This window comes from Eumetopias jubatus, unplaced genomic scaffold (genome assembly GCF_037043125.1).
Source record: "Eumetopias jubatus isolate StellerSeaLion01/CBP00866 unplaced genomic scaffold, mEumJub1_p1.0 scaffold_10, whole genome shotgun sequence".
NCBI classification, from domain to species: Eukaryota; Metazoa; Chordata; class Mammalia; order Carnivora; family Otariidae; genus Eumetopias; species Eumetopias jubatus.
Window position 1 is genome coordinate 47123480 of NW_028274816.1, and position 27076 is coordinate 47150555.

At 41.6% G+C, this 27076-nt stretch overlaps 1 protein-coding gene across 1 annotated transcript; it reads left to right on the forward strand.

Annotated features, from left to right (window-relative positions):
• On the forward strand, window positions 1-25696 carry PDCD2L (programmed cell death 2 like). Its single transcript, XM_028123681.2, has 7 exons — window positions 1-111; window positions 224-390; window positions 536-596; window positions 1976-2349; window positions 4171-4281; window positions 10008-10156; window positions 25531-25696. Exons 1-7 carry the CDS (start codon window positions 4-6, stop codon window positions 25659-25661), a joined length of 1101 nt encoding a protein of 366 aa, XP_027979482.1. The 5' UTR covers window positions 1-3; the 3' UTR covers window positions 25662-25696.
• The last annotated feature ends 1380 nt before the right edge of the window (window positions 25697-27076 follow it).

Sequence of the window (27076 nt, forward strand, 5' to 3'; positions counted from 1 at the left end):
GTCATGGCGGCTTTTCGGAAGCCAGTGCTGCTCGGACTTCGAGACACTGCAGTGCACGGCCGCCCCACGGGGCCGGGCGCCTGGACTGCTAGCAAGCTGGGCGGCCTTCCGGTGAGGTGGAGCGCCAGGGCCGGGGTCGGCGGGTACTGGTGAGGGCTGCGGGCTGAGGGAGGGGGCGAGGTCCCTGAGCAGAGCCGGAGTCTGAGCGCTTCCCTGCCCTCAGGACGCCCTGCCGGCGGTAGCAGCGCCGAGGCCAGTGTGTGAACGTTGCAGGCAGCCTCTTGCCCTGGTCGTGCAGGTGTACTGTCCGCTGGAAGGCTCCCCGTTTCACCGGCTACTGCACGTGTTCGCTTGCCCCCTTCCCAGGTGCGGCAGCGGCGGGACGCGCAGGTAGGCGGGGAAGTTCCGAGCTGCCTCGGGGTTTTATGCCGAGTGGGCGGGAGCTGGGGGCCGCACCGGCCATACCGGATAGGGCTGGCCCGCTGGCTGGTGGTCAGCTTTGGAGCCTCACTGCCATTTATTTTTTACCCCGAAGCTGGAAGGTGTTTCGTTCCCAGTGCCTGCAGATGCGAGAGAGAGAGGCGCAGGATGCTCAGGTAAACCGGTTGTGATTAGCATATTATGACTTGCTGTAATTTGAGGGTATTTTCTAGAATATCATTTAAGATAAACTTTCAGTCGTGGCCTTTTGAAGTACGTTGGAATGGTTTTTGCACTTTTCTGAACCGTGAAGTGCTATCTCCTTAAGGTTTTGTTCATTTTTTCTTTTAATATACCCTGGAGGCCTTGAGGCACATAATTCGCTGTTTCTGTTTGGGGAAAAAAATATGGATAGGTACATATATGTGGTTGTGTGTAATACATTTATGTGTTTATAGTAAATACAGTTCTTGTGATACCTGTTCGTGTATATAGCAAACAATCAAAAAAATTTGAATTTATTGAATTAAAAGGTTGGGCAAGTTGGTAGCTGCAGAACAAAATTCAGTCTCCTTTTGTCTGTAAATGTCCGCTTATGTATGTATATACACTGAGTTCTTTTTTTGTTTTTTTTTTAAGATTTTACTTATTTATTCATTTGAGAGAGTGAGAGAGAGAGCACATGAGAGGGGGGAGGATCAGAGGGAGAAGCAGACTCCCTGCGGGACTCGATCCTGGGACTCCAGGATCACAACCTGAGCCGAAGGCAGTCGCTTAACCAACTGAGCCACCCAGGCGCCCTATACACTGAGTTCTAAACGTGTGCCAGGCATGGTACTGCCATACCAGGAATGAAACGATGAAACCGATGGTGTCTGCCTATATTTGTCAGGGTTGGGTTGCAGGTAATAGAAAAACACTGACTTTTTAAAGCCGAGACAGAATTAGGTTTTTACTATCACTGGATAGTTTGGAGGGGGCCACTCCAGGAATGAACCACACCTCAGAACTGGCCTGTCAAGGAGCTGTTATACCACCTACCCCACCTGCAGTCAGAAAGCTGAGATGTGATCTGGTGAAGGGGAAGCTGCCCTTGTTAGATCTTTTGGCTCCAGGTCCTTGCTTTATATCACTTTTGCTTCATGGCCTCTCTTTCCACCTCATTCTGTTTCAAGTTTGTGTCTCCCTAGTGGACCTGACTAGCCAGCCCTTGATCATATCTGAAACCCTAGCTGCTAAGGAGTCTGGGAAATGTAGTTCTCTCCTGCTAGCTTCTGTAGCACATGAAGCACAACTGAGAGAGTTGGGAATAGATGGTTGAAGAAACCACTGTACTACATTTGCCATGCTGCTCCTGGAAAGGGAAGAGAATTATTATTACCTCCAGCATGCTTTTGAGCATGTTGGGACCAGGAAGTTGAATCAGAATGTGCAAGAGGGGAAGGTGCTGTGTGAAGGCTCCCTCGGGAAGGTGAAGGAATGGGTAGCTCAGGCCAAGGGAATAGGTGAGATCACTCAAGTGTGGTTGGGCTTCATTCACTGAATATTCTTCCAGAAACAGGAAAATGGCCTTGCAGCTGAGGATTGGTGCGAAGGTGCAGATGACTGGGGAAGTGACAGTGAGGAGGCGCCACCACCACAGCTTACCTTGGATTTTGGAAATGATTCCAGTAGTGCCAGAGACATAGACTATACTGCCCAGCTCCAAAATCTCCACCTGCAGGATGCTGCCCCGGGCGCTGCTTCTCCTGTTTCTCCTGGGGAAGAGATGGCCTTGCCTTCTGAGGTGCCACAGTTTCTGCCGTACTACATCTGTGTTGTAGATGAGGAGGATTACAGGGACTTCGTCAGCCTAGATCATGCTCATAGCCTTCTGAGGGAGTATCAACAGAAAGAAGGAATGGATATGGAACAGTTGCTTTCCCATAGGTGAGAATGTGTGCTGCTGAGTCTGAGAGGGGACTGATCAGGAAGCTGCCACAGTAGGTACCCTTTGGTTTGATTCTAGTACTTGGGGAAACTTTTCCAAGCAGAGCTTGTACGTGTAGGACATTTCTGCTTTGCTCCTCTTGGATGAGAAAGGGGAACAGAGACAAGGCAATCTTACCAGCCACCCTTGAGTTAGCTGGAAAACACTGCTCTGTTTCTAAGTACCCTCAAGAAGATGAGCAAAGAAGTTAGGGGTGACAACTTGTACAGAAGAACATGTGTTTACTATCTCTTTAATTTTATTTTCTGTCTTTAAATGATTGGCTCAGACAGGTAAGTTAGAAAAATGCCATTTGTTTTTTGACTCTTGGCTGTGTCTCAAGAACTGGCCTGGGACGTCAGAGGCCTGCCCAGAGCCTCAGCCTCACCAGTGAAATGAGAGTCGTGTTGATACCTCTGTTGTCTGTCTCATCGATGGTTTTAGGAGTCGCTTGAGAGAATAGGTCCTAAAAGGCTTTATAAACCAAAGCCCTATAAAGAAATAAGCATGATCATTCTTGCTATTATAATAGAATTACGATAGGTTATTTGGAGAGATGACCTGGTTCTTTTTTTTTATTATTTTAATCACCATACATTACATCATTAGTTTTTGATGTAGTGTTCCATGATTCATTGTTCGCATATAACACCCAGTGCTCCATTCAGTATGCGCCCTCTTTAATACCCATCACCAGGCTAACCCATCCCCCCACCCCCCCTCCCCTCTAGAACCCTCAGTTTGTTTCTCAGAGTCCATAGTCTGTCATGGTTCGTCTCCGATTTCCCCCCCTTCATTTTTCCCTTCCTGACCTGGTTCTTTACCAGAGCTGTTTCCTTTGTAAGCTTTTCAGAATAATGCTGGACTGCTTGCAGACTGGTTGCTGTTGAAAATAATCCATAGTGGGGAAAGAAATGGAGATAGTCAATGGGCATAAAGACTTTTAAAATTGCACATAATTATCCCGGAGTTGAAAATGGCAAGGGAGCAGGGCTTGGGAGAAGGGTGTGTAGGGGATTACTGTTAGCTATTACAAGGTATTAAATTTATGTTTTTTTTTTTAAAGATTTTATTTATTTATTTGACAGAGACACAGCGAGAGAGGGAACACAAGCAGGGGCAGTGGGAGAGGGAGAAGCAGGCTTCCTGCAGGGCAAGGAGCCCAATGTGGGGCTCGATCCCAGGACCCTGGGATCATGACCGGAGCCGAAGGCAGATGCTTAATGACTGAGCCACCCAGGTGCCCCAAATTTACGATTTTTTAAAAAGGTTTCTTGGGGTACCTGGGTGGCTCAGATGGTTAAGCGTCTGCCTTTGGCTCAGGTCATGATCCCAGGGTCCTGGGATCGAGCCCCACATCGGGCTCCCTGCTCTGCGGGAAGCCTGCTTCTCCCCCTCCCTCTGCCACTCCCCTTGCTTGTGTTCCCTCTCTCGCTGTGTCTCTCTCTGTCAAATAAATAAATAAAATCTTTAAAAAATAAAATAAAAAGATTTCTTTATTTTTAGAGTGAGTGTGGTGGAATGGAGAGGGGCAGTGGGAGAGAGAGAATCCCAAGCAGACTCTGCACTGAGCTCAGAGCCTGACGTGGGGCTTGACCCCACAACCCTGAAACCACGACCTTTGCCGAAACCCAGAGTCTAACCCTTAACTGACTGCACCACCCAGGTGCTGCTTAAATTTATGATTTTTAAATTATGTGCATTATCTTGTTTGCTCTTTTAAATATTGTAATTCTCTGGATATAGAGACTCAGAAGTGTTTTCTGCTTTTTGTTTTTTAGTCTTCCTAGTGATGGTGATGAAAAATATGAGAAGACCACAATTAAAAGTGGAGATAAGATATTTTACAAATTCATGAAGAGAATTGCTGCTTGTCAGGAGCAGATTTTGAGGTAGAGGCACGTTTTCTATTATTGTTTTTCTTGATTATAAAAGCAATACATGTTAGTTTGGAAAATACTGGGAAATATAATGAGAAAACCAAAATCTAATATTCCACAAACCGAGAGGCTAAGATTTTAGTGTATTATGTTCACTTATTTTTTATGCATTTGGACGCATGTACGTGGGTAGGAGTTGTGTGGGGTTTTTTGTTTGTTTTTTAAAGCTTTATTTATTTATTTTAGGGAGAGAGGGAGAGAGCATGAGCCAGGAGGGGGAGAAAGAATCTCAGGCTGACTCCAGGCTGAGCACTGAGCCCTATGCGGGGCTCGTTCTCATGACCCTGAGATCACGACCTGAGCCGAAACCAAGAGTTGGATGCTTAACCAACTGTGTCACCCAGACTCCTCAGGAAATGTGTGTTTTTAAAAAACATGATTTGGGGGGCCCCTGGCTGGCTCAGTCAGTAGAGCATGCAACGCTTGATCTCGGGGTTGTGAGTTCGAGCCCCATGTTGAGTGTAGAGTTTACTTAAAAACTATAAAAAAAAAAAAAAACCCATAATTTGGATCATATACTGTGATTTTTTTTTTTTAAAGATTTTATTTATTTGACAGCGAGAGAGTACAAGCAGGGGGAGCAGCAGAGGGAGAAACAGGCTCCCCGCTGAGCAGGGAAGCCCGATGCGGGGCTCGATCCCAGGACTCTCAGATCATGACCTGAGCCGAAGGCAGACGATTAACTGACTGAGCCACCCAGGTGCCCTAGTATGATTTTTTTTTTAAAGTAATCTCTACAATATCTTTTCAGTACATTGAGAACTTTGATTTTTTTTTAATTTTTTTAAAAGATTTTATTTATTTGAGAGAGGGAGAGAGAAAGAGCACGAGCAGGGGGAGGGGCAGAGGGAGAGGGAGAAGCAGATTCCCTGTTGAACTGGGAGCCGGATGCAGGGCTCGTGCTGGGACTCCAGGATCATGACCTGAGCCGAAGGCAGAGGCTTAACAAACTGAGCCACCCAGCTGCCCTCAACTTTTTATTTACTCAGAAATTTCTCTCTAACCAAAGGTAACAGAATTTATTGTGTTTGACTTCCTGTGTTTTCTTGTAGGAGTTTTTGGTTTTAGTTTTTACATTTAGGGGTCTGTGATCCATTTTGAGTTAATTTTTGTATATAATGTATGACGGTCAAGGTTCTTTTTTTGTATGAATACCCAATTGTTGCAACACCAGTTTCTATTGCTGATCACTTTTGTCTCGCTTATCAGTTACTAGGAGAGGAGTGTCAAAACTTTCAGCTATGATTATAGATATGTCCTCTTTTAATTCTGTCAAAGTTTGTCTCATGCTTTTTGGTACTGTTTTGAGATGTATGCGCTTGTAGGATTATTTATCTGATGAATTGATCCTGTTATAATTATAAATAAATATTCCTGTTTATTTCTGTTGATACTTTTTCCTTGGATTGTATTTGATCTCATGTCAGTATAGCCACACTAGCGTTCTTTTGTTTAATCTTGTGTGGTTGATCTTTTTTATACTGTTTACTTTCAGCCTCTTCCTTTAAATATAGAGTGTTTGGGGTTTTTTTTTTTTAAGTTATTTGATTTATTTAAAGTAAAAAAGAAAAAAAAACAGTTTACTTATTTCTCCCACCCCTGATCCCTTGCCTCTGGAAACCACCAATTTCTTCTCTGTGAGTTTGGTTTGTTTTTTGTTTTTTTTAGGTCCTGCCTGTAAGTGATTTCACAGAGTATGTCTTTCTCTGTCTGACTTATTTCACTTAGCATTATGCCCTTGAGGCCCATCCATGCTGTCGCAAATGTCAAGATTTCCTTTTTTATGGCTGAGTATTCTGTTGTGTGTTGTGTGTGTATATATATGTACGCAAAAATACACACATACAACACACACACGTACACACACACATCACAATTTCTTTTCCATTTATTTGTCGATGGACACTTGGGTTACGTACATGTCTTGGCTGTTGTACACAATTCTGCAGTGAACGTGAGGGTAGTTACCTTTTTTGAGTTAGCGTTTTTGTCTCCTTTGAATAAATACCCAGAAATGAGCTTGCTGGATCATACGGTAGTTCTGTTTCTAATTTTTTGAGGAACCTCCATACCGTTTGCCACAGCGGCTGCACCAATTTCCACTCCCACGAACAGTGCACAGGGGCTCCCTTTTCTCCACATCCTCGCCAACACTTGTTATTTTTTGTCTTTTTGATAATTGTCATTCTGACAGGGGTGAGGTGATATAGAGTATACTTTTTAAACAACATATATATATATGGGTCTTGCCTTTATTTTATCCAGACTGTTTGCTTTCTACATAGGGTCTTGAGTCCATTTAATATAATTATTGGTGGTGGTGGGTTAATTTTGTCATTCTGGTATTGGCTCTTTTCCTTTTTAGTTTTTTGTCCCTCTTTTCCCTTTTGTTTTAACCTTATTTTCAGTGAATTGAATACTGTTAATTTATGATTGTATGTCTTTTCTGTTGCCATAAACAGGGTTTGCTTTAGTGATTATAATGTGCATCTTTGACTTACTGCAGTCTGCCTTCACACAGTAGGTGGTACTTTATGAACTAGGAACCATAGCACAGAATCCTGTTTACCTTTCCCCTGCCCTTTGTGATCTTGTTTTCACATGTTCACTTCTCTATATGCTTTATATCCCATAATGCATTATTATTTTTGTTTGAAATAATCAATAGTTTTTTTTAAACATGGTTTGCATCCTTTTTTATTTTTTAAAGATTTTATTTATTTGACAGAGAGAGACACAGCGAGAGAGGGAACACAAGCAGGGGGAGTGGGAGAGGGAGAAGCAGGCTTCCCGCGGAGCAGGGAGCCCGATGTGGGGCTCGATCCCAGGACCCTGGGACCATGACCTGAGCCGAAGGCAGACGCTTCACGACTGAGCCACCCTGGCGCCCCTGAAATAATCGGTAGTTTTTAAGGATAACATATATACCATAAAATTAAAAATAATGATTCGGGGTGCCTGGCTGGCTCAGTCGGTAGAGCACACAGCTCTTGATCTCAGGGTTGTGAGTTCAAGCCCTGCATTGGGTATAGAGATTACTTAAAACAAAAAATAAAATCTTTTTAAAAATAATGAAAGTAATCATCAGAAGGTCTTTTATATTTATCCACTTTTTTACCCTTTTCGTGCTCTACATTCCTTCAAGCTGAGCTTCCATCTGGTATTTCCCTTAAGTCTGAAGGACTTCTGGTTTTGTTTTGTTTTTTTTTTTTTTTACAATGCAAGCTTAGGGGTGCCTGGGTGGCTCAGGCGGTTGAACGTTGGGCTGTTGATCTCAGGTCTTGATTGCAGGGTTGTGAGTTCAAGCCTCGCATTGGGCGTGGAGCCTACTTAAAAATAAGTAAGTAAGTAAGTAAATAAGTAAAATAAAAATAAAGTGCGGGTTTGTTGGAGATAGCCACAGAGGTTTTGTCTACAAATATATTTGTTAATATTTCTTTTAATAGACATTTCTATTGGCTATACAGTTTGCTTTTTACTTGTTTTCCATTCAACACTAGAAAGATTTTGTTCCATTGACTTGTTGCCTTTAGTGTTTCTGTTAGAAATTAGCTGTAATTCTTATTGTTGTTCTTATGTTTGTTATATTTATGTAATGAAACTATTATGTCCTTCAGTGACTGTATGGGTTTTTTTTTTTTTTTAAGATTTTATTTATTTGACAGAGAGACACAGCGAGAGAGGGAACAGAAGCAGGGGGAGTGGGAGAGGGAGAAGCAGGCTTCCCGCGGAGCAGGGAGCCCGATGTGGGGCTCGATCCCAGAACCCTGGGAGTCATGACCTGAGCCGAAGGCAGCCGCTTAACGACTGAGCCACCCACGTGCCCCTGTATGTTTTAATATATCCTGCTTGGGATTTGCTGAACTTTTTGGATTTTTGCATTGATGTCTATTCATGAATTTTGGAAAAATTTGGCCATTATCTCTTCAAATATTTCTTCTGTCCTCTTTCCTTTTTCTAGGACTCTAGTTGTATGTTTCAACATACAATTTGAAATTGTCCCATGGTTTTTAAAGACACTGTTTCTTTTTTAAAATTATTTTCACTTTTTGTTTCGTTTTGGAAATTCTATTTTCCTCAGATTCACAGATTTTTTGTTGTTTCCTACCTGCTGTTAACTTTTATTGAATGAAGTTCTTTATTCTGCCACGGCATTTTTCATTTCTAGCATTTCTCAGTTTCCATTTCTGTGCTAACTTCCTCGTCTGTTTATGCATGTATACCTTTTCTGCTAGATTCTTTTATATGTTTATTATTATTATTTTAAAGATTTTACTTATTTATTTGATGGAGAGAGCACAAGCACGGGGAGCGGCAGGGAGAGGGAGAAGCAGACAGAGGGAGAGGGAGAAGCAGGCTCCCTGCTAAGCAAGGAGCCCAGTGTAGGGCTCAATCCCAGGACCCTGACCTGAGCCAAAGGCAGACGCTTAACGACTGAGCCACCCAGGCGCCCCTGAGCCAAAGGCAGACGCTTAACCCACGGATCCACCCAGGTGCCCCTATATGTTTATTATTGATATTTTATAATTTGTTTTATCCCCCTTCCACTGACATTTTAGGTTTTTTTTTTTTTTTAAGATTTTATTTATTTATTTGAGAGAGAGAGAATGAGAGCCAGAGAGCACGAGAGGGAAGAGGGTCAGAGGGAGAAGCAGACTCCCCGCTGAGCAGGGAGCCCGATGTGGGACTCGATCCCGGGACTCCAGGATCATGACCCGAGCCGAAGGCAGTCGCTCAACCAACTGAGCCACCCAGGCGCCCTCAACTGACATTTTAAAGTCTTTTTCCGGTAACTCCATCATCTTGTCTGTGGGTATTCTTTTTTTTTTTTTTTAAAGATTTTATTTATTTCAGAGAGTGCACAAGCAGGGGGAGGGGTAGGCAGAGGGAAAAGCAGGCTCCCTGCTCAGCAGGGAGCCCAATGAGGGACTTGATCCCAGGATCCTGAGATCATGACCTGAGCTGAAGGCAAATGCTTAACCGACTGAGCCACCCCAGCGCCCTTGTGGGTATTCTTATATTGACTTTCTTTGTGGCTTAAATTTTTCTGCTGCTCTTGGGGTACCTGGGTGGCTCAGTTAAGTGTGCGACTCTTGATTTTGGCTCAGGTCATGAGACTGAGCGCTGCATTGGGCTCTGCGCTGAGTGTGGAGCCTGCTTAGGGTTCTGGTTCTCTCTCTCCCTCTTGCTTTGCCCCCCACCCACCCACCCCAGCTTATGCACACACTCTCTCAAATAAATAATTTTCTGCTGTTCTGTATATCTAATTTCTTTTTATTGTTTACCATTGTATGTTGAAGAAGGGTAGATACTGAAGTAAATATTTACTCCTTAGAAGGGTGTGTCACTTCTTTAAGGCTAGTAGTGTGGTGATCCAGGTCGGCTTACTCTGTGGTTGAGCTCTCTCTGGACTTTGTTGCAGTTGTAGTTAGATTCGGGTCAACATTGGCTTTAGTGCCTTCATCCAGACTTTGAATCAAACATTGACAAGATTTCAGATGTCTTGCTGAGCTCTACAGGCTGGCTGCTAGGTTTTGGGCCTTTGGATTTTCTTTGCTCTCTGGTTTTGCTCCTGGTACTCTGCAAGAAGGAAGCAAAGTTTGCAAAGCATGGTCTCTGATGTTGAAATGTGACTTGTGTATGGTCCTTCTTCAGGGTCTATTGTTTCCTTGCTCTAGGTATTCCTGGAGTGGAGAACCACTTTTTTTGACCTGCCCTACATCAGAAGTCACTGAGCTCCCAGCCTGCAGCCACTGTGGAGTCCAAAGGACATTTGAGTTTCAGCTTATGCCAGCACTGGTCAGCATGCTCAGAAGCACTAATTTAGGTAATAAGCCCTTTATTCATTTGATTTTGTGGCTATATTGCACTAATATGGAATTATTTTAAGAGGAAAGGCTATCATTTCATTTTTGTTATAAAATGTAAGCATATTACAAAAAATTGGGGAAATTTATAATCCACCCAATCCAACACAAACACTGATACCATTTTGTCGGGTTTTTTTTTTTTTTTAAGATTTTATTTATCTGAGAGAGAGCACAAGCAGGGGGAGCGGCAGAGGGAGAGGGAGAAGCAGGTTCCCCGTTGAGCAGGTGGAGCCCGATGTGGGGCTCGATCCCAGGACCCTGGGATTATGACCTGAGCCGAAGGCAGACGCTTAACTGACTGAGCCACCCAGGTGCCCCCATTTTGTCTGTTTAAGGCCAAGCTGTTTTCTTTCCTTTTTTTTTTTTTTTTGTTTATTTTTTAGGCCAAGCTGTTTTCTATCCTTAAAATTATTTTCATAGCGGGAGCCCCTGGCTGGCTAGGTTGGTGGAGTATGTGACTCTTGATGTCAGGGCTGTGAGTTCAAGCCCCACTTGAGTTTACTTAAAGAAAGAAAGAAACAAAAAACTTAAATAGCATTGTATTATAATCAAAATTTATTATTTAAAAAACTGGGGGCAGAGGGGGCAAATAACTTTTACAGGGGTACCTGGCTGGTTCAGTTGGAAGAGCATGTGAGTTTGAGACCCATGTTGGGTGTAGAGATTACAAAAAATTATTTTGAAAAACTTTGAAAATTAAAAAATGTTTTAAAAAAATAATTTGGGGCACCTGGCTGGCTCAGTTGGTAGAGCACGTGACTTGATCTTGGGGTTTTGAGTTTAAGCCCCATGTTGGGCATAGAGCTTACTTAAAAATTTTAAAAAAATTAAAAAATAAACTTGGGGGTGCCTGGGTGGCTCAGTTGGTTAAGCGTCTGATTTTGGCTCTGGTCATGATCTCAGAGTCCTGGGATCCAGCCTTGCATCGGGCTTTGTCCTCATTGGGGAGACTGCTTATCCCTCTGCCTCTCCCCCTGCTCATGCTCAAGTGCTCTCTCTCTCTCAAATAATAAAATCTCTTAAAAAAATTTTTTTAAATAACTTTTACGTGATTATAGTTATTATTTTGTCATCATTATATGGTCTTTCTAAACAAAAATTAAAAGTTTTTATAATAAAAGTAATGGGGCACCTGGCTGGCTCCGTCACTAGAGCATGTGACTCTTATCTTGGTCATGAGTTCAGGCCACACATTGGGCATAGACCAGGGCTCACTCTCACAACCCTGAGATCATGACCTGAGCTGAAACCATAAGTTGGATGCTCAACCAACTGAGCCACCCAGGCACCCCTAAGTTTATTTATTTTTTTAGTAATCTCTATCCCCAGTTTTAGGGCTTGAACTCATAATCCTGAGATTGAGAGTTGCATCCTCTTCTGAGTTGTTATATTAATGGTATTAATATAAGATTTGTTGACTTTATAGATTTTTCTCTATTGTTTTATAGTCTGCATATTTAAAATCTCTTTTATTTTTTTTTTCTGCTAGCTTTGGTTGGTTGGTGGTCTTTTTCTAGTTCCTCAAGGTATACAGTTAGGTCATTGATTTGAGATCTTTCTTTGTCCTTTTTTTTTTTTTTAAGTTTTATTTATTTGAGAACGAGCGAGTGAGTAAGGGGAGGGGCAAAGGGAAAGTGAGAATCCTGAAGCAGACTCCCCGCTGAGCTCAGAACCCCACACAGGGCTTGATCCCAGGACCCTGAAATCATGACCTGAGCTGAAATTAAGAATAGACGCTTAACCAACTGAGCCACCCAGGCACCCCTCTTTGTTCTTAATGTATGTGTTTGCGCTTCTGATTTTCCACTTAGCACTGCTTTTACTACATCTGATAAGATTAGGTATTTCGTGTTTTTGTTTTCATTTGTCTTAGATATATATTGTCTAATTGCCCTTAATGATTTCTTCTTTGACCTATTGGTTATTTAAAAGTGTTTTATTTAATTTCCACGTATTTGTGAATTTTCCAGTTTTCCTTTTATTACTTATTTCTAGTTTCATATCATTGTGATTGGAAAAGATAACCTTGTGTGATTTTTAATCTTTCTAATTTATTGAGACTTACTTTGTGGCCTAACATATGGTATATCCCAGAGAATATTCTATGTGCACTTGAAGAGAATGTGTTTACTGCTGTAGTTGAGTGGAGTGTTCTGTATGTGCCTGTTCTTTTTTTTGGGGTGGGGGGGTATGTGCCTATTAGTGGTAATTGATTTATAACCTCGTCAAAACCTTTGTTTCTTTATTGATCTTATGTTTGGTTGTTTCATCCATTACTTTAAATAGGGTATTGAAGTCAACTATTATTGTAGCACTGTCTATTTTTCCCTTCAATTCTGTCAGTTTTTGCTTCATACATTTTGGGCCTCTGCATATAGAAGTATATATGTTTATAATTGTTATACTGTTTGCTTAGAATATATTTTTCTATCCTTTTTCTTTCATTCTCTTTGTGTCCCTGTATCTGGAGAGTCTCTAATAGATAGTTGTATAGATGGATCTTGTTTTATTTTTGTTATATCCAATCTGCCAGTGCCCTTTTTAATGGAGCTTAATCCATTTACATTTAATGTCATTATCGATAAAGAAGGATTGACTTCTACCATATAGCTATTTCTTTTCTGTATGTCTTACAATATTTTTGTTTCTCAATTAATTCTTCCATGACTGACTTTTCTTTCTTTTTTTGTATTTAGGTGATTTTTGGGGGGGGGTTGTATAACATTCAGATTCCCTTTCAGTTTTTTTAGTTACTCATTTAGTAGTTACTTGGGGGTTACAGTTAACATCTTAAAATTATAACAATCTAGTTGAATAATACCAACTTTGTTTCAATAATATACAAACACTCTGCTTATATATACCTCTTTGTTCCTCCCTCTCTCTCTTTTTTTTTAAGATTTTATTTATTTGACAGAGAGAGACACAGAGAGGGAACACAAGAAGGGGGGGAGTGGGAGCGGGAGAAGCAGACTTCCCCGCGGAACAGGGGGCCCAAAGCGGGGCTCAATCCCAGGACCCTGGGATCACAACCTGAGCCGAAGGCAGACGCTTAACAACTGAGCCACCCAGGCGCCCCTTTCCTCTCTCTTTATATTGTTATTGTCACAGATTATATCTTTATGTGTTATATGTCTATGAACATAGATTTATAATTATTGTTTTATGTGTTTGCCTTTTAAATCATATAGGAAAAAGAGGGAAGTTACAACCTGAACCAAAAGTACAGTAAAGCAAATCTGGCTTTTATGAAGTAATCAACTAGTGTTCTTTAGTTTTTGTTTTTGAGTTCCTGTCCAGAGTTCTTTAATTTCAGATGAATTCCTTTTAGCATTTCTTAGAGGGCAGATGTGCTCCCTCAGCTTTTAAAAATCTGATAATGTCTTAATTCTCCTTCATTTTTGAAGGGTAGTTTTGCCAGATATACAATTCTTGGTTTTTAGTCTTTTTCTTTCAGGACTTTAGATATGTCATCCACTGCCTCTAAGCCTTCAGGGTTTCTGGGACATCATCTGTTAAATCTTAATGAGGGTATCTTGTATGTAACTAGTTATTTCTGTCTTATTGCTTTCAAAAATGATCTTTGTCTTTGAGTTTTAACAGTTTGACCATAATGTGTCTGAATCCCTTTGAGATTTTCCTACTTAAAATTTGTTTCTGTAATTCTGAATAAACTGTAAAACATTGAATTGTGTACTTTAAAATGGTGAATTTTAGGGGCGCCTAGGTGGCTCGGTAGGTTGAGCGTCTCTTAATCTCAGCTCAGGTCTTGATTTCGGGGTTGTGAGTTCAGGCCCCATGTTGGCTCCACACTGAGTGTGGAGCCCACTTTAAAAATAAATAAATAAATAAATAAATAAATGGTGAATTTTATGGCATGTGAATTATATTTCAATTAAGAAAAACACCATGTGGGGCGCCTGGGTGGCTCAGATGGTTAAGCATCTGCCTTCGGCTCAGGTCATGATCCCAGGATCGAGTCCCTCATCGGGCTCCCTGCTCAGTGGGGAGCCTGCTTCTCCCTCTGCCTCTCTCTCTGTCTCTGTCTCTTATGGATAAATATATAAAATCTTTAAAAAAAAAAAAAAGAAAGAAAAACACCATGTGAGCAGCTGCATAAACTCATAATGCCTTTGGTGATCCTTATAAAGACACCAGGAAAAGCAAATATAATAGCAAAGCAGTAATTATAAAAATTTGGTTTAATGGAGGTAATTAAGCCAACTTTTCATCCATTCTTTAGAAAAAAATGTTGGTTTTATTTTGCCCGTTTGTGTATTAATAATATGTAGTTGAAAATTTTTCTGTTATACATATTTTTAAGCAGGATTTCAGTGAGTGTATTATAAAGGCCAATCCTTTGAGCCCTGATTTTTTGAGATCTTTGTATTTTTCTTTTTCTTTTTTTTTTTTAAGATTTTATTTATTTATGTGACAGAGACGGAGCACAAGCAGGGGGAGTGGGAGAGGGAGAAGCAGGCTTCCTGCTGAGCAGAGAGCCCGATGTGGGGCTTGATCCCAGGACCCTGGGACCATGACCCGAGCTGAAGGCAGACGCTTAACAGCTGAGCCACCCATGCGCCCCAAGGTCTTCGTGTTTTTCTTACTAATGCATTTATTTTATGTCTTGCTTGTTTGTTGCAAATTCAAAATATTGAACTCTCAGGCACTGTTTGTACAGCATACTAATTTGACTTACATATATTCTAAAATGATTACCACAATAAGTTTAATTAATATCAATCATATAGATATGAAAGAAAAAGATTGTTTTTTTCCCTTGTGGTGAGAACTCTTAGGATCTGTCCTCTTAAAAGCTTTCCAAATCTACATCTCTGATATTTATTTATCTTACAACTGGAAATTTGTACCTTTTGACCACCTTCGTCCAATTCTCTTTCTTCCTACCCCCTACCTCTGAAACCCCAAATATGATCATTTTTTTCTATGAGTTTTGAGTTCTTTTTTTTTTTTTTTTAGATTATACATACAAGTCAGATCATACATTATTGTCTTTCCCTTTTTGACTTATTTCAGTTAGCATAATTCTCTCAGGATCCATCCATGTTGTTGCAAATGACAAGATTCTCTTCTATATGTGGCTAAATAGTATTCCAGTGTGTGTGTGTGTATCACGTCTTTATCCATTTGTCTGTCATTGGACACTGAGGTTGTTTCATGTTTTGGCTATTTATTTATTTGAGAGAGAGAGAGAGAGTGAGCAGAGGGAGGAGCAGAGAGAGAGGGACAAGCAGACTCCGCCCGCTGAGCACAGAGTGCAACTAGGGGCTTGATCCCACCACCTGAGATCATGATCTGACCCAAAATCAAGAGTCTGATACTCAACTGACTGAACCACCCAGGCACTCCATGTCTTGGCTATTGTAAATAATGTTACAATGAACATGGGGGTGCAGATATCTCTTTGACATAATGATTTCATTTTCTGTATACCCAGCAGTAGAATTGCTGGATTATGTGCTATTTCCATTTTTCATTTTCTGAGGAACTTCCATACTATTTTCGATACCACAGTGGCAATACCAATTTACATTCCCATAACAGGATGCAGGGGTTCCCTTTTCTCCATATTCTTGCCAGTACTTGTTATTTCTTGACTTTTTGGTGACGGCCATTCTAACAGGCGTGAGGTGGTATCTCTCTGTGGTTTTGATTTGCACTTCCCTGATGATTAGTGATGTTGAGTACCTTTTCATGTATCTGTTGGCCATTCACATATCTTCTTTGGAAAAATGTCTATTCATGTCCTTTCTCCATTTTTAAATTGGATTGTTCATATTATTTTGCTGGTGAATTGTATGAGTTCTCCATATATTTTGGATATTAACCCCTTATCAGATATATGATTTGCACATATTTTTTCCTATTCCGTAGGTTGTCTTTTCATTTTGTTGATTTTTTCTTTTGCTTGTGATAATTTCTTTTTTTTTTAAGATTTTATTTTTAAGTAATCTCTACACCTTAAAGTGAGGTTCAAACCCACAACCCCAGGATCAAGAGTCACTCCGCCAACTGAGCCAGCCAGGTGCTCCTGTGTTAATTTCTTTTAAAAATATTTTTTATTTTTAAAATATTTATTTAAGTCATCTCTACATCCAACATGCAGCTTGAACTCGTGACCCCCAGATCAAGAGATGCACGCTCCACTGACTGAGCCAGCCAGTGCCCCTGGAAGTGATGATTCTTTTTTTTTTTTCTAAGATTTTATTTATTTATTTGAGAGAGAGAACGCACAGGTGGGAGGGAGAGGCAGAAGCAGGCTCCCCTGATGCGGGACGCTTAACTGACTGAGCCACCCAGGTGCCCTTTATTCTTTTTGTTTTTTTTAAAGATTTTTTATTTATATCTTTGTCAGAGAGAGCAAGTACAAACAGGGGGAGTGGCAGGCAGAGGAATAGAGAGAAGCAGGCTCCCCACTGAGCGCGGAGCCCGATGTGGGGCTGAGTTCATGACCTGAGCCAAAGGCAGACGCTTAACCGACTGAGCCACCCAGGCGCCCCTTAAAAGTATTTTTTAGAGTGTACATGTAATGCTCACTTCAGAAGTCCAGTTACCCAGAGTTAATTGCTGGTGATGATATTTATTTTCTCTTGTTTCTATACACATTAAGAGATAAATTTAAAATTGTTTTCGTACTTCTTTCTTCACAGAATTTCCTAGTGTCGTTGAATATTTCTCCCAGTGGAAGTTCCATTTTATCTAGCGATTTACATCTCAACTGTTTCTCTTTTTTTTTTTCTTTTTCTTTAGTATAAATAACAATTTAATTAGTACCCTTTCTATAGAGTCTTTTCTGTAATTTTGAGTATATCTTCAATATTGAATCTTAGAAGTAGAATCTTTTTACCAAAGGATATGAACTTTTTAGGGGTACCTGGGTGGATCAGTCAGTTAGAGCATGTATCTCTTGCTCTCAGGGTCATGAGTTCAAGGCTCATGTTGGGCACAGAGGGTACATTAAAAAAAAAAGAGTATGAACTTTTTAAAAAAACTTCCTTGACAAAAAAAAGAAATTACATATATTTTGGTGTATTTTGTCTGCTAAATAGGCTTGTGCTTTGAACACATAGTACACAAATACTGAGATTATGTTTTTATGTTGCTGACAGTGAATACTCTTTTGAAATACCAGTGTCTTCCCTAATTATTGAATCAAATTCATAAATGCTCACAATGTTTAAAGGTGCATAGTCCTGAAAGGCTTCTAACAAACTTCTGTGGCCCCATTTTCTCCCCTCCTCTGTCTAGTTGCACTCAAGGGAGACAGTAGCCTCCATCCAGGTTGTTTCTTCTAGAATTTATTTTTGTAATTCTAAATAAGAGGTGCTACTTTTTACATTTATCTCTTTTAGACAATATCTGTTGAGTTCCTGAATTGGTATAGGAGAATTTGGATCTCTCACAGCCCCCTCCCATTCTTCCCCACCCTGTCACTTTCTCCCATACTCTCAGTCATGTTTGTAATTCTCACTTAAGTCGGTAGTGGTAGTTAGCAAAGCAGTATATTGTGCTCAGATGTTCTTCTTGGACATGATAATACCTGTTTGATTCTCTCTTTTTTTTTTAAGATTTTATATATTTATTTGACACAGAGATAGCAAGAGCAGGAACACAAGCAGGGGGGGAGTGGAAGAGGGAGAAGCAGGCTTCCCACCGAGCAGGGAACCTGATGCGGGGCTCGATCCCAGGACCCTGGGACCATGACCCAAGTTGAAGGCAGACGCTTAACGACTAAGCCACCCAGGCGCCCCATACCTGTTTGATTCTTCTGGCCAGTTCTTCTCACACCCTCCTGGAGGTTCTCAATATTATTTTCCTCACAAATTGAACTCCAGACCACCTGGCTCCATGTTTGCTTCCCTGAGGTCTGGTGTGCCTGGTTCTCCTGAACTAGTCTGAGCTCTAGGCCTTCCACATCTCTAGCATTGCTGTCATCCTGGGTCACCTTCTGCCTTTATTTTGGTATCCTCCTGCCCCTCTTCCAAGTGGGTCCCCCTGTTTCCTAGAACTTTTTTTTTTTAAGATTTTATTATTTGACAGAGAGAGAGGGGGAACACAAGCAGGGGGAGTGGGAGAGGGGGAAGCAGGCTTCCAGCCAAGCAGGGAGCCTGATGCAGGGCTCGATCCCAGGACTCCGAGATCATGACCCGAGCCAAAGGCAGACGCTTAATGACTGAGCCACCCAGGCATCCCCCCTAGAGCTCTTATCTTCCTCTTTCTCAGTTTATCCTTTCAGTTTTGATATAGCACTTTTCCCCAGTAATTTCCTGAGAAGGGATCATGGGAGATAGATACTTAAAGTATCCTATGGGTCTTAAAATATATTTATTCTATTTTTATGTTCATATTAGTCAGATATTGAATCCTAAGACAATTTTTTTTCAGAATTTTAAAGATGTTACTCTTTTTTTTTTTTTAAGATTTTATTTTTAATTACTCTCTACACCCAACTTGGGGCTCGAATTTACAACCCCAGGATCAAAAGTCACATGCTCCACCTACTGAGCCAGCCAAATGCCCCGATATTACCTCATTCTTTGAGCATCCTGTGTTGCTATAGAAAGCAATCCCGTTCTGTTAGTCCTTTGAATGGGAACTCTTGCTTCCAGGTCACTTTTAGAATCTTCACTTTATCCTTGTTATTTTGAAATTGTATATGTCGTGCTAAATACTTGGTAGGTGTTTTGAGTTCAGAGACTCATGTCCTTCAACTTCCTGGATGATTTTCTTCCATTTTTTTTTTTTTGTTGTGCCTTTATGGGAACCTCTGTTTCGATTCTGTTCTTTTTTGTTTTGATCTTTGTTTCACGTTCCAGTTTTTTTCAGCTGTGTACTTTATTCATCTTTTTAGTTGTAAAAAATATATATATATGTATATATATATAAATAACATAAAATTTAACATCTTAATCATTTGTAAGTATGCAATTTAGTAATGTTAAGTTTATTCACATTGTTATGCAGCCATTCTCCAGAACTTTTTCCTCTTGCAAAACTGCAACTCTGTGACTGCTAACAACTCCCCATTTCCCCCTCTCCTCAGCACCTGGCAACCACCGTTACCACCGTTCTACTTTGTTTCTATGAATTTGTCTACTTGAGATGCCTCAGATAAGTGGAATCATAGTATTTGTCCTTTGAGACTGCCTTATTTCACTTAGCATGAGTGAGGTTCATCCATGTCATACGATGTGTCAGAATTTCTTTCTTTTTTAAAGCTGAATAATATTCTGTAGTATGGATCTACCACATTTTGTTCATCTGTTCATTTGTTGAACACTTGGGTTGCTTCTGCTTCTTGGCTATTGTGACTATTGTTGCTATGATTATGGGTGTACAAATCTCTCTTCAAGATCCTGCTTTCAGTTCTTTTGGATATATATATACCAGAAGCAGAATTGCTGGATCATATGGTAATTCTGTTTTTAATTCTTTGAGGAACCACCATAACATATTCAATAGTGGCTGCACCATTTTATATTCCCAGTCAACAGTGCACAAGAATTTCAGTTTCTCTACATCCTCACCAACACTTGTTTTCCATATTTTTGTGGTTTTTTTGGTTTTGTTTTAATAGTAACCATCCTAATGGATGTGACATATCTACAGTGGTTACAATTCGCATTTCCCTAATGATTAATGATGTTGAGCATCTCTTTATATGAATGGCTTGTTAGCCATTTACATATCATTTTAGGAGAAATGTCTACTCAAGTCTTACTGTTCATTTTGTAGTCAGGTTATATAACTTTTTGTTGTTGAGTTGTAAGAATTCTTTTTTTTTAATATTTTTTATTTTATTTATTTGAGAGAGAGAATGAGAGATAGAGAGCACAAGAGGGAAGAGGGTCAGAGGGAGAAGCAGACTCCCTGCTGAGCAGGGAGCCCGATGCGGAACTCGATCCCAGGACTCCAGGATCTTGACCTGAGCTGAAAGCAGTCGCTTAACCAACTGAGCCACCCAGGCACCCGAGTTGTAAGAATTCTTTTTATAGTCTAGATATGAACCCCTTATCAGGTGTGATTTTTTGCAAATGTTTTCTTCCATTTTGTAGGTTCCCTGAAAACTGTTGAGTCCTTTGGTGCACCTAATTTTTTAATTTTGATATAGTCCAGTTTGTCTATTTTTACATCTGTTGCCTGTGCTTTTGGTTTCATGTTCAGAAAATCCTTGCCACGTACTTCCTTTTTAAAAAAGAAGCACTCAGGGGCGCCTGGGTGGCTCAGTTGTTGAGCGTCTGCCTTCAGCTCAGGTCATGATCCCAGGGTCCTGGGATCGAGCCCTGCTTTGGGCTCCTGCTCAGTGGGAAGCCTGCTTCTCCCTCTCCCACTCCCCCTGTTTATGTTCCCTCTCTCGCTGTGTCTCTCTCTGTCAAATAAATAAAATCTTTAAAAAAAAAAAAAAAAAGGAAGCACCTCAGTAAAGTACACCAATCTTAAGCCTATGGCTTGATGAATTTTTACCTAAATACTCTTGTAATTGCCACCCAGAGTAAGATGGGGAGTGTTTGCAGTGTCCCAGAAAGTCCCTTGGGCCTCCTTCCCTCTCTATGGTTATCACTGTCGCCTGTCCCCTTATGAATTTTGCCTGTTCTGGAACTTCACACAAATGGAATCATATGGTGTATGACTTTGAGCCTGAGTGCTTCTATTTAACTTTACATCTTTGTTCACTCTATCTTCTAACCTTTCTTTTGAATTTAGTTTGGCTGTTCTATTTTTATTTTTCAAAAGCTCTTCCTTGTTCTCTGAAACTTTTCCATACCACCTTTTTGTTTTGTCTTGTTTGATGAGTTCTTTTATATCTTTAAGAAGTGGTCTAGGGGCACCTGGATAGCTTAGTCAGTTAAGCGTCCGACTCTTGATCTTAGCTCAGGTCTTGAACTCAGGGTGGTGAATTCAAGTCCCACCTTGAGCTCCATGCTGGGCGTGGAGCCTACTTAAAAAAAGAGAAGTGGTCTGTTTCTCTAAGTTTTCACTTGTTACCCATGTTGTCTATTTTCTGCAACTTTTTTAAAGACTTTATTTTTAAGTAATCTCTACACCCAGCGTTGACTTGAACCTACAACCCCGAGATCAAGAGTTGGGTGCTCCATAGAGTGAGTCAGCCAGGCACCCCTCCTATAATCTTTCTGATCCCCAAATATTATGTTGGAGATTTTTTGTAAATGTCTGGCAAACCTTGGAAGTCACCATTACTAACAACATATGTCAACATCGTTCTAGTCATCATTCTTGACATTAATACAGGTAGGAAGTTTAGATAGATGGCTAAAAAAAATTTTTTTTTTTTTTTTAGTATTTTACTTACTTAATTGACCCAGAGAGAGAGAGTGAGCACAAGCAGGGGAAACCGCAGGCAGAGAGAGAGGGAGAAGCAGGCTCCCCGCAGAGCAGGGAGCCCCATGTGGGGCTCAATTCTAGGACCCTGAGATCATGACCTGAGTCGAAGGCAGACACTAAACTGACTGAGCCCCCTAGAAAAAAAATTCTAGGGTGCCTGAGTGGCTCAGTTGGTTAAGTGACTGCCTTGGGCTCAGGTCATGATCCCAGAGTCCTGGGATCGAGTCCCACATGGGGCTCCCAGCTCAGCAGGGAGCCTGCTTCTCCCTCTGACCCTCTCCCTTCTCATGCTGTTTCTCTCTCTCTCTCAAATAAATAAATAAAATCTTAAAAAACAAAGAAAAATTCTAAAGACAGGAAAATTCAGTACATACTAATTAAGAATATTGGAATAAATGTGTGCAAATTCAACATAAGGAAAAGTAAGTGTATGTGAAGCAGCTGCTGGATTGTAGGCAATGGGTTCTTTTACCTAGTTTCTAAACAGTCCTTCTGAAGCTAAAAGAATTACATTCATTCCATTTTTCAATTTTAGATCGTATGTATCAGGCTTTTTACTATAATAAGGAAATGTATGTCCTGCTCTGCCTCCAAATATTTCAGTTTTTTTTTTTAAGATTTTTTTTTTATTTATTTCTTCAAGTAATCTCTGCACCCATTGTGGGGCTTGAACTTACAACTCCAAGATCAGGAGTCACATGCTCCCCCAATGGAGCCAGCCAGGTGCCCCATTTTAGTATTACTTGTACTTCATTGAGGTTTATAAGTCTGTACTCTGTCACCATGATTGTCACAGCTAATAAGCTTTTGTTCTGTGTTTCAGTGGTTTGTGTGTTCACACCATTCTTTTCAGTGAGCTTTTCCATTCCTGAATCTTTTATTTTGATTCTTCTCTGGTAGCTGCATTCTATCAGGTGATATAGCCTTAAGGAGGGCTTATAGCGGTTATTCTTACTTCAGAATGTCTGCCTTTGTATTGAAGGACAACCCATGTATAAAATCCTGAGGTCCCGTTTTCTTTCCTCCCGACAGTGGTAGACCTGCTGCTGTCATGTCCTCACAGTGAGAGCCCCTCTGGCTCTTCTGTCATCACCCGTGGCCCCGTTTCACGGAGAAGTACATTTTTCTCCCAGTCCCTAAGATCCTTTATATTGAGATCTTTAGGCTGTGAGTGAAGTCTGAGGGTGGCCTGATTTCCCCCCGCTTTGTAACCAACGTTTATGCTAGCACCTGTAGATTTTTCTTTATTCCTGAAGTACAATCTCTGAACTAACGTGTCTTGCTGTTGCATTGTTCCATAATCCTTTCATCCTGGGACAAGGGGCATTTTCGGACCTGCATTTAGTTTTTCTCTTTCTTTCTTTTCTTTTCTTTCTTGTTTCTGAATATTTTTTCTGTTGCATGTGTAGCTTTTCTACTGAAGCAGTAGCAGTTGTGTTGGTCACATTTCTTCTCTCCTGTACTCACATCTTTCCTCTTTCCCTCTGCGTTCACCGCCATTCTCTCAAGCCTTTCCTTTCTACCTGTAATTAGGTTTCACCTGTCTTTTCTGTTCCTTGTGGCTTCTGCTGTTTTGCATTAGATGCATACTGGGGCTGTTTTGACCTCCACATGGTTTCCTCTTTCTCCTACCCCTGCCTCGCCCTTCTGTGCCAGGCCCCTGGGCTCAGACCTCATGTTCAGTACTCTGCTGTTTGGTATTTTGTTCCATCTGATTCCTTGCCGCTGCTCCTTTGCTACCTGGTGGCTACCAGTTCTCAGACTCCAGCCTTCTTATGCCCTCTGCAAAGTACATGTTGCACATTCTGGTTGGAAATTATCTCAAATTCACCAGGTCATTTCTCTCAAATCAGCTCCATTTTGGCCTTGTTAGTTCTGTCTTTGGTGCTTTTCTTTCCATTATCCCTGCCTGCATTTTCCTTTCGAAGTGTTTTTCCTTTGCTGCTCCAAACCAGTTGTCTGGCTCCTCGTGTTGACTTGTTTCCCCGTTCTCATATCAGCAGGAATTCTTGTGGATCATGTTTTCTTGGTGCTACTCTTCACGGCTCTGTACGTTGATAAATTTCTGTAAGCTCTTAGGAGTGTGTGTGTGTGTGTGTGAGAGAGAGAGAGAGAGAGAATCCTTCTTTGGAGGTAGTGTGTTCTCTTAGTGTGATACTTATTTATGTATGTGTGTAAGTAAGCAAGCAAGCAAGCTCCACACACAACTTGGGGCTCGAACTCATGACCCCGAGATCAAGAGTCACATGCCCAACCCACTGACTGAGCCAGCCAGGAGCCCCATGAAAATTTTTTTTTTAAGATTTTATTTATGGGCGCCTGGGTGGCTCAGTTGGTTAAGCCACTGCCTTCGGCTCAGGTCATGATCCTGGAGTCCCGGGATCGAGTCCCGCATCGGGCTCCCTGCTCAGCAGGGAGTCTGCTTCTCCCTCTGACCCTCCCCCCACTCATGTGCTTTCTCTCTCTCATTCTTTCTCTCAAATAAATAAATAAAATCTTTAAAAAAAAAAAAGATTTTATTTATTTATTTGAGAGAGAGAGAGGGTATGTGAGCAGGGGAAGGGGCAGAGGGAGAAGGAGAGAACCTCAAGCAGAGTCCGTGCTGAGCTTGGGGCCTGACACAAGGCTCGATCTCAGGATCCTGAGATCATGACCTGAGCTGAAATCAAGAGTTGGACACTTAACTGACTGAGTCACCCACGAACCCCCCCAATTTTTTTTTTAAGTAGGCTCAATGTCCAGCATTGATCCCAATAAGGGCTTGAACTCACGACCCCAAAATCAAGACCTGAGCTGATATCAAGAGTCAGATACTTAACCAGCAGAGTCACCCAGGTGCCCCCACCCCCTCGCCCAGCCCCGTGACATATTTTTAAATGATTTTCAGTGATGGGCACCTAGGTGGCTCCGTCAGTTAAGCAAGCATCTGCTTTCGGCTCAGGTCATGATCCCAGGGTTCTGGGGTCGAGCCCCATAGCAGGGAGCCTGCTTCTCCCTCTGCCTGCCGCTCCCCCTGCTTGTGCTCTCTCTCTCTGTCAAATAAATAAAATCTATAAAAAAAACCTGATTTTCAGTGTCCAGTATCCTAGACAGTTATAATAAAGACTTTAAAGTATATTTTCCTGTTAAATCTGCTTTTTGCCATCAGCGGTCACTTACTGTGGGGAAGAATGTGGCAGAAAGGTAGTGAACACTGGTTTTGCTGTTCCTAATTATTTTTTCATCTTATTGGATAAAATCACTCCTGTAGCAACAGCAGCTACCCTGATATTGCGTCATCATTCTCCTTCTATTATCATCTCGTTGCTTAACCTCTTTGTTTTACATTGAGCACTTAAGATATGCCAGGCTCTGTTCTAAGTATCTTACATGTACTAGTTTATTTAATCCTCCTCACAACAATCTTTTTTTTTTTTTAAGATTTTATTTATTTATTTGAAAGAGAGAGCACACAAGCACAAGTAGGGACAAGGGACAGAGGGAGAGGGAGAAGCAGACTCCCTGCTGAGCAAGGAGCCCAATGCGGGGCTTGATCCCAGGACCCTGGGATCCTGACCTGAGCCGAAGGCAGACGCCTAACCGACTGAGTCACCCACCCAGGCTCCCTTCTTCACAACAGTCTTATCTTCATGATAAATGCGGTCATTATTACAGAGCGGTGAAGTTCCCTTACTCAGGTGGTAGAACTGGGATTTAAAGTCAGGTAGTCTTGCTCCAGAGTCTGGGCTCTATCCACTAAGCAAACCTTTATCTCCTAACATTTCCTCTTTGTTAGAATTCTGAATATGTTGTGAATTTATCTCCTATATCTCCTAACATTTCCTCTTTGTTAGAATTCTGAATATGTTGTGTCTTTCAGGTCTTTCTATATCTCCTAACATTTCCTCTTTGTTAGAATTCTGAATATGTTGTGTATATTCCTAACATTTCCTCTTTGTTAGAATTCTGAATATGTTGTGTCTTTCAGGTCTTTCTGTAGAATTTGGAACAATTCTGATTTACACATGTGAGAAGAGTTGCTGGCCTCAAAATCATCAGACTCCCATGGAGGAACTTTGTATCATACAAGAAGACCCAGATGAATCATTATTTAAGTAGAGCATTTCCTTTTATTTATATAAATTAAAGCAAATTTTAATGTCCAGATTTGTGTATTTTTACTTCATTTTGACTCACAGATTATTCACTCTTTGTTTTAAGTACGGTCCTTTTTGCTTTCTGGCATCTGTGCTGGGGCTGCGGTGAGATTTAGAAGCTTCTGGCTGTGGACCGGTCTACCTTCCCAGGGCCAGTTGCTTGTCTCCACAGAGACAGCTCAGAATGTGGCTCCCCTCCAGCCCAGATTGCGGGTGTTCTCTGCACAAGCAACCTAATAATGGGCTTTGTCAGAGGGAGAGTGGCCGAAGATCCAAGGACAGCGGTCAGCCTCTTACCCCACCTCTGCTGCCTCCGTACTTCACTGCGCTCTGTTGCCGTCCCTGGATGCTGACCGAACCACTCGGCCCACCCCGGCTTCTTGAGGCTCCCACCCTGATATTTAGCTAGGGCCACCTAGCTGTTTAGACCTGCCCTGTGTTCTCCCTACTCACGGTCCCCACCCTCACCCTGTCCCACCTTTTGCCCCTGCAGTATCACAGCAAAGGGGTCCCTTCTCTATTCTGGACATTGTCCCTTCTTCCAGGTGGTCACTTTTCCAATCTCCCCTTTCTCCTTTTGGTTTTTATGTTAACCCCTTCCATTCTGCTACACTTTGACAGCAGTCTGAAAACACGCCCACCAACTGTGTACAGACTTGCTTTTTGCCTGCATAGATGAGGAAACTGCTATAAACAGTTTGATTCGCTACCCTGGCAAATAACACATTAGGGTCCAGATTATCATGAGGAGGGGTTCTCCTGGGCAGCGTGTGACTGGTGGGAACACCACCTGATCCTGCCTCCTGGGGCACCCGAGGGAAAATGGCTGGCTGTGTACAAACTGAACTTGCTGGTCAGTGAGGCTTTAGGCACGTAGGGGAGGAAGAATAATCTTCTCTTTACCCTTCTAGGTACTTCCCCCCTATAAGAAAAGACAGATTGACAGGTGAAAAACAGAAGTTTATGTATACCTCCTATATATAGATGGGAGATACCCAGAAAAACTGAGTAACTCCTTGAAACGTCCCAAGCTATTACCTCAAATACCACCTTCCGCTGAAGATAAAGATATGTGGGGTGCATGGAACCAGTCACAGGAAGTTACCAGGCAAAGCACAGCAAACGAGGGTAAGGTTGTTATATATTGTCAGGGAAACAGGATAATGAGAAAATAAGTCCCGTGTGAACCCCTTTAAACGTAAAACTGCAGGGGCACCTGGCTTGCTCAGTCAGAAGAGCATGCATGCGGCTTGAGTTCTGGCCTCACACTGGGAGTAGGGATGACTTAAAGGACAGACAAAGGCCATCGAGGGCCCCAAGGAGTGGGATTAGGTCTGGGTGGGACTTGGAGCTTTCACTTCCTGCCCTCAGATCCTA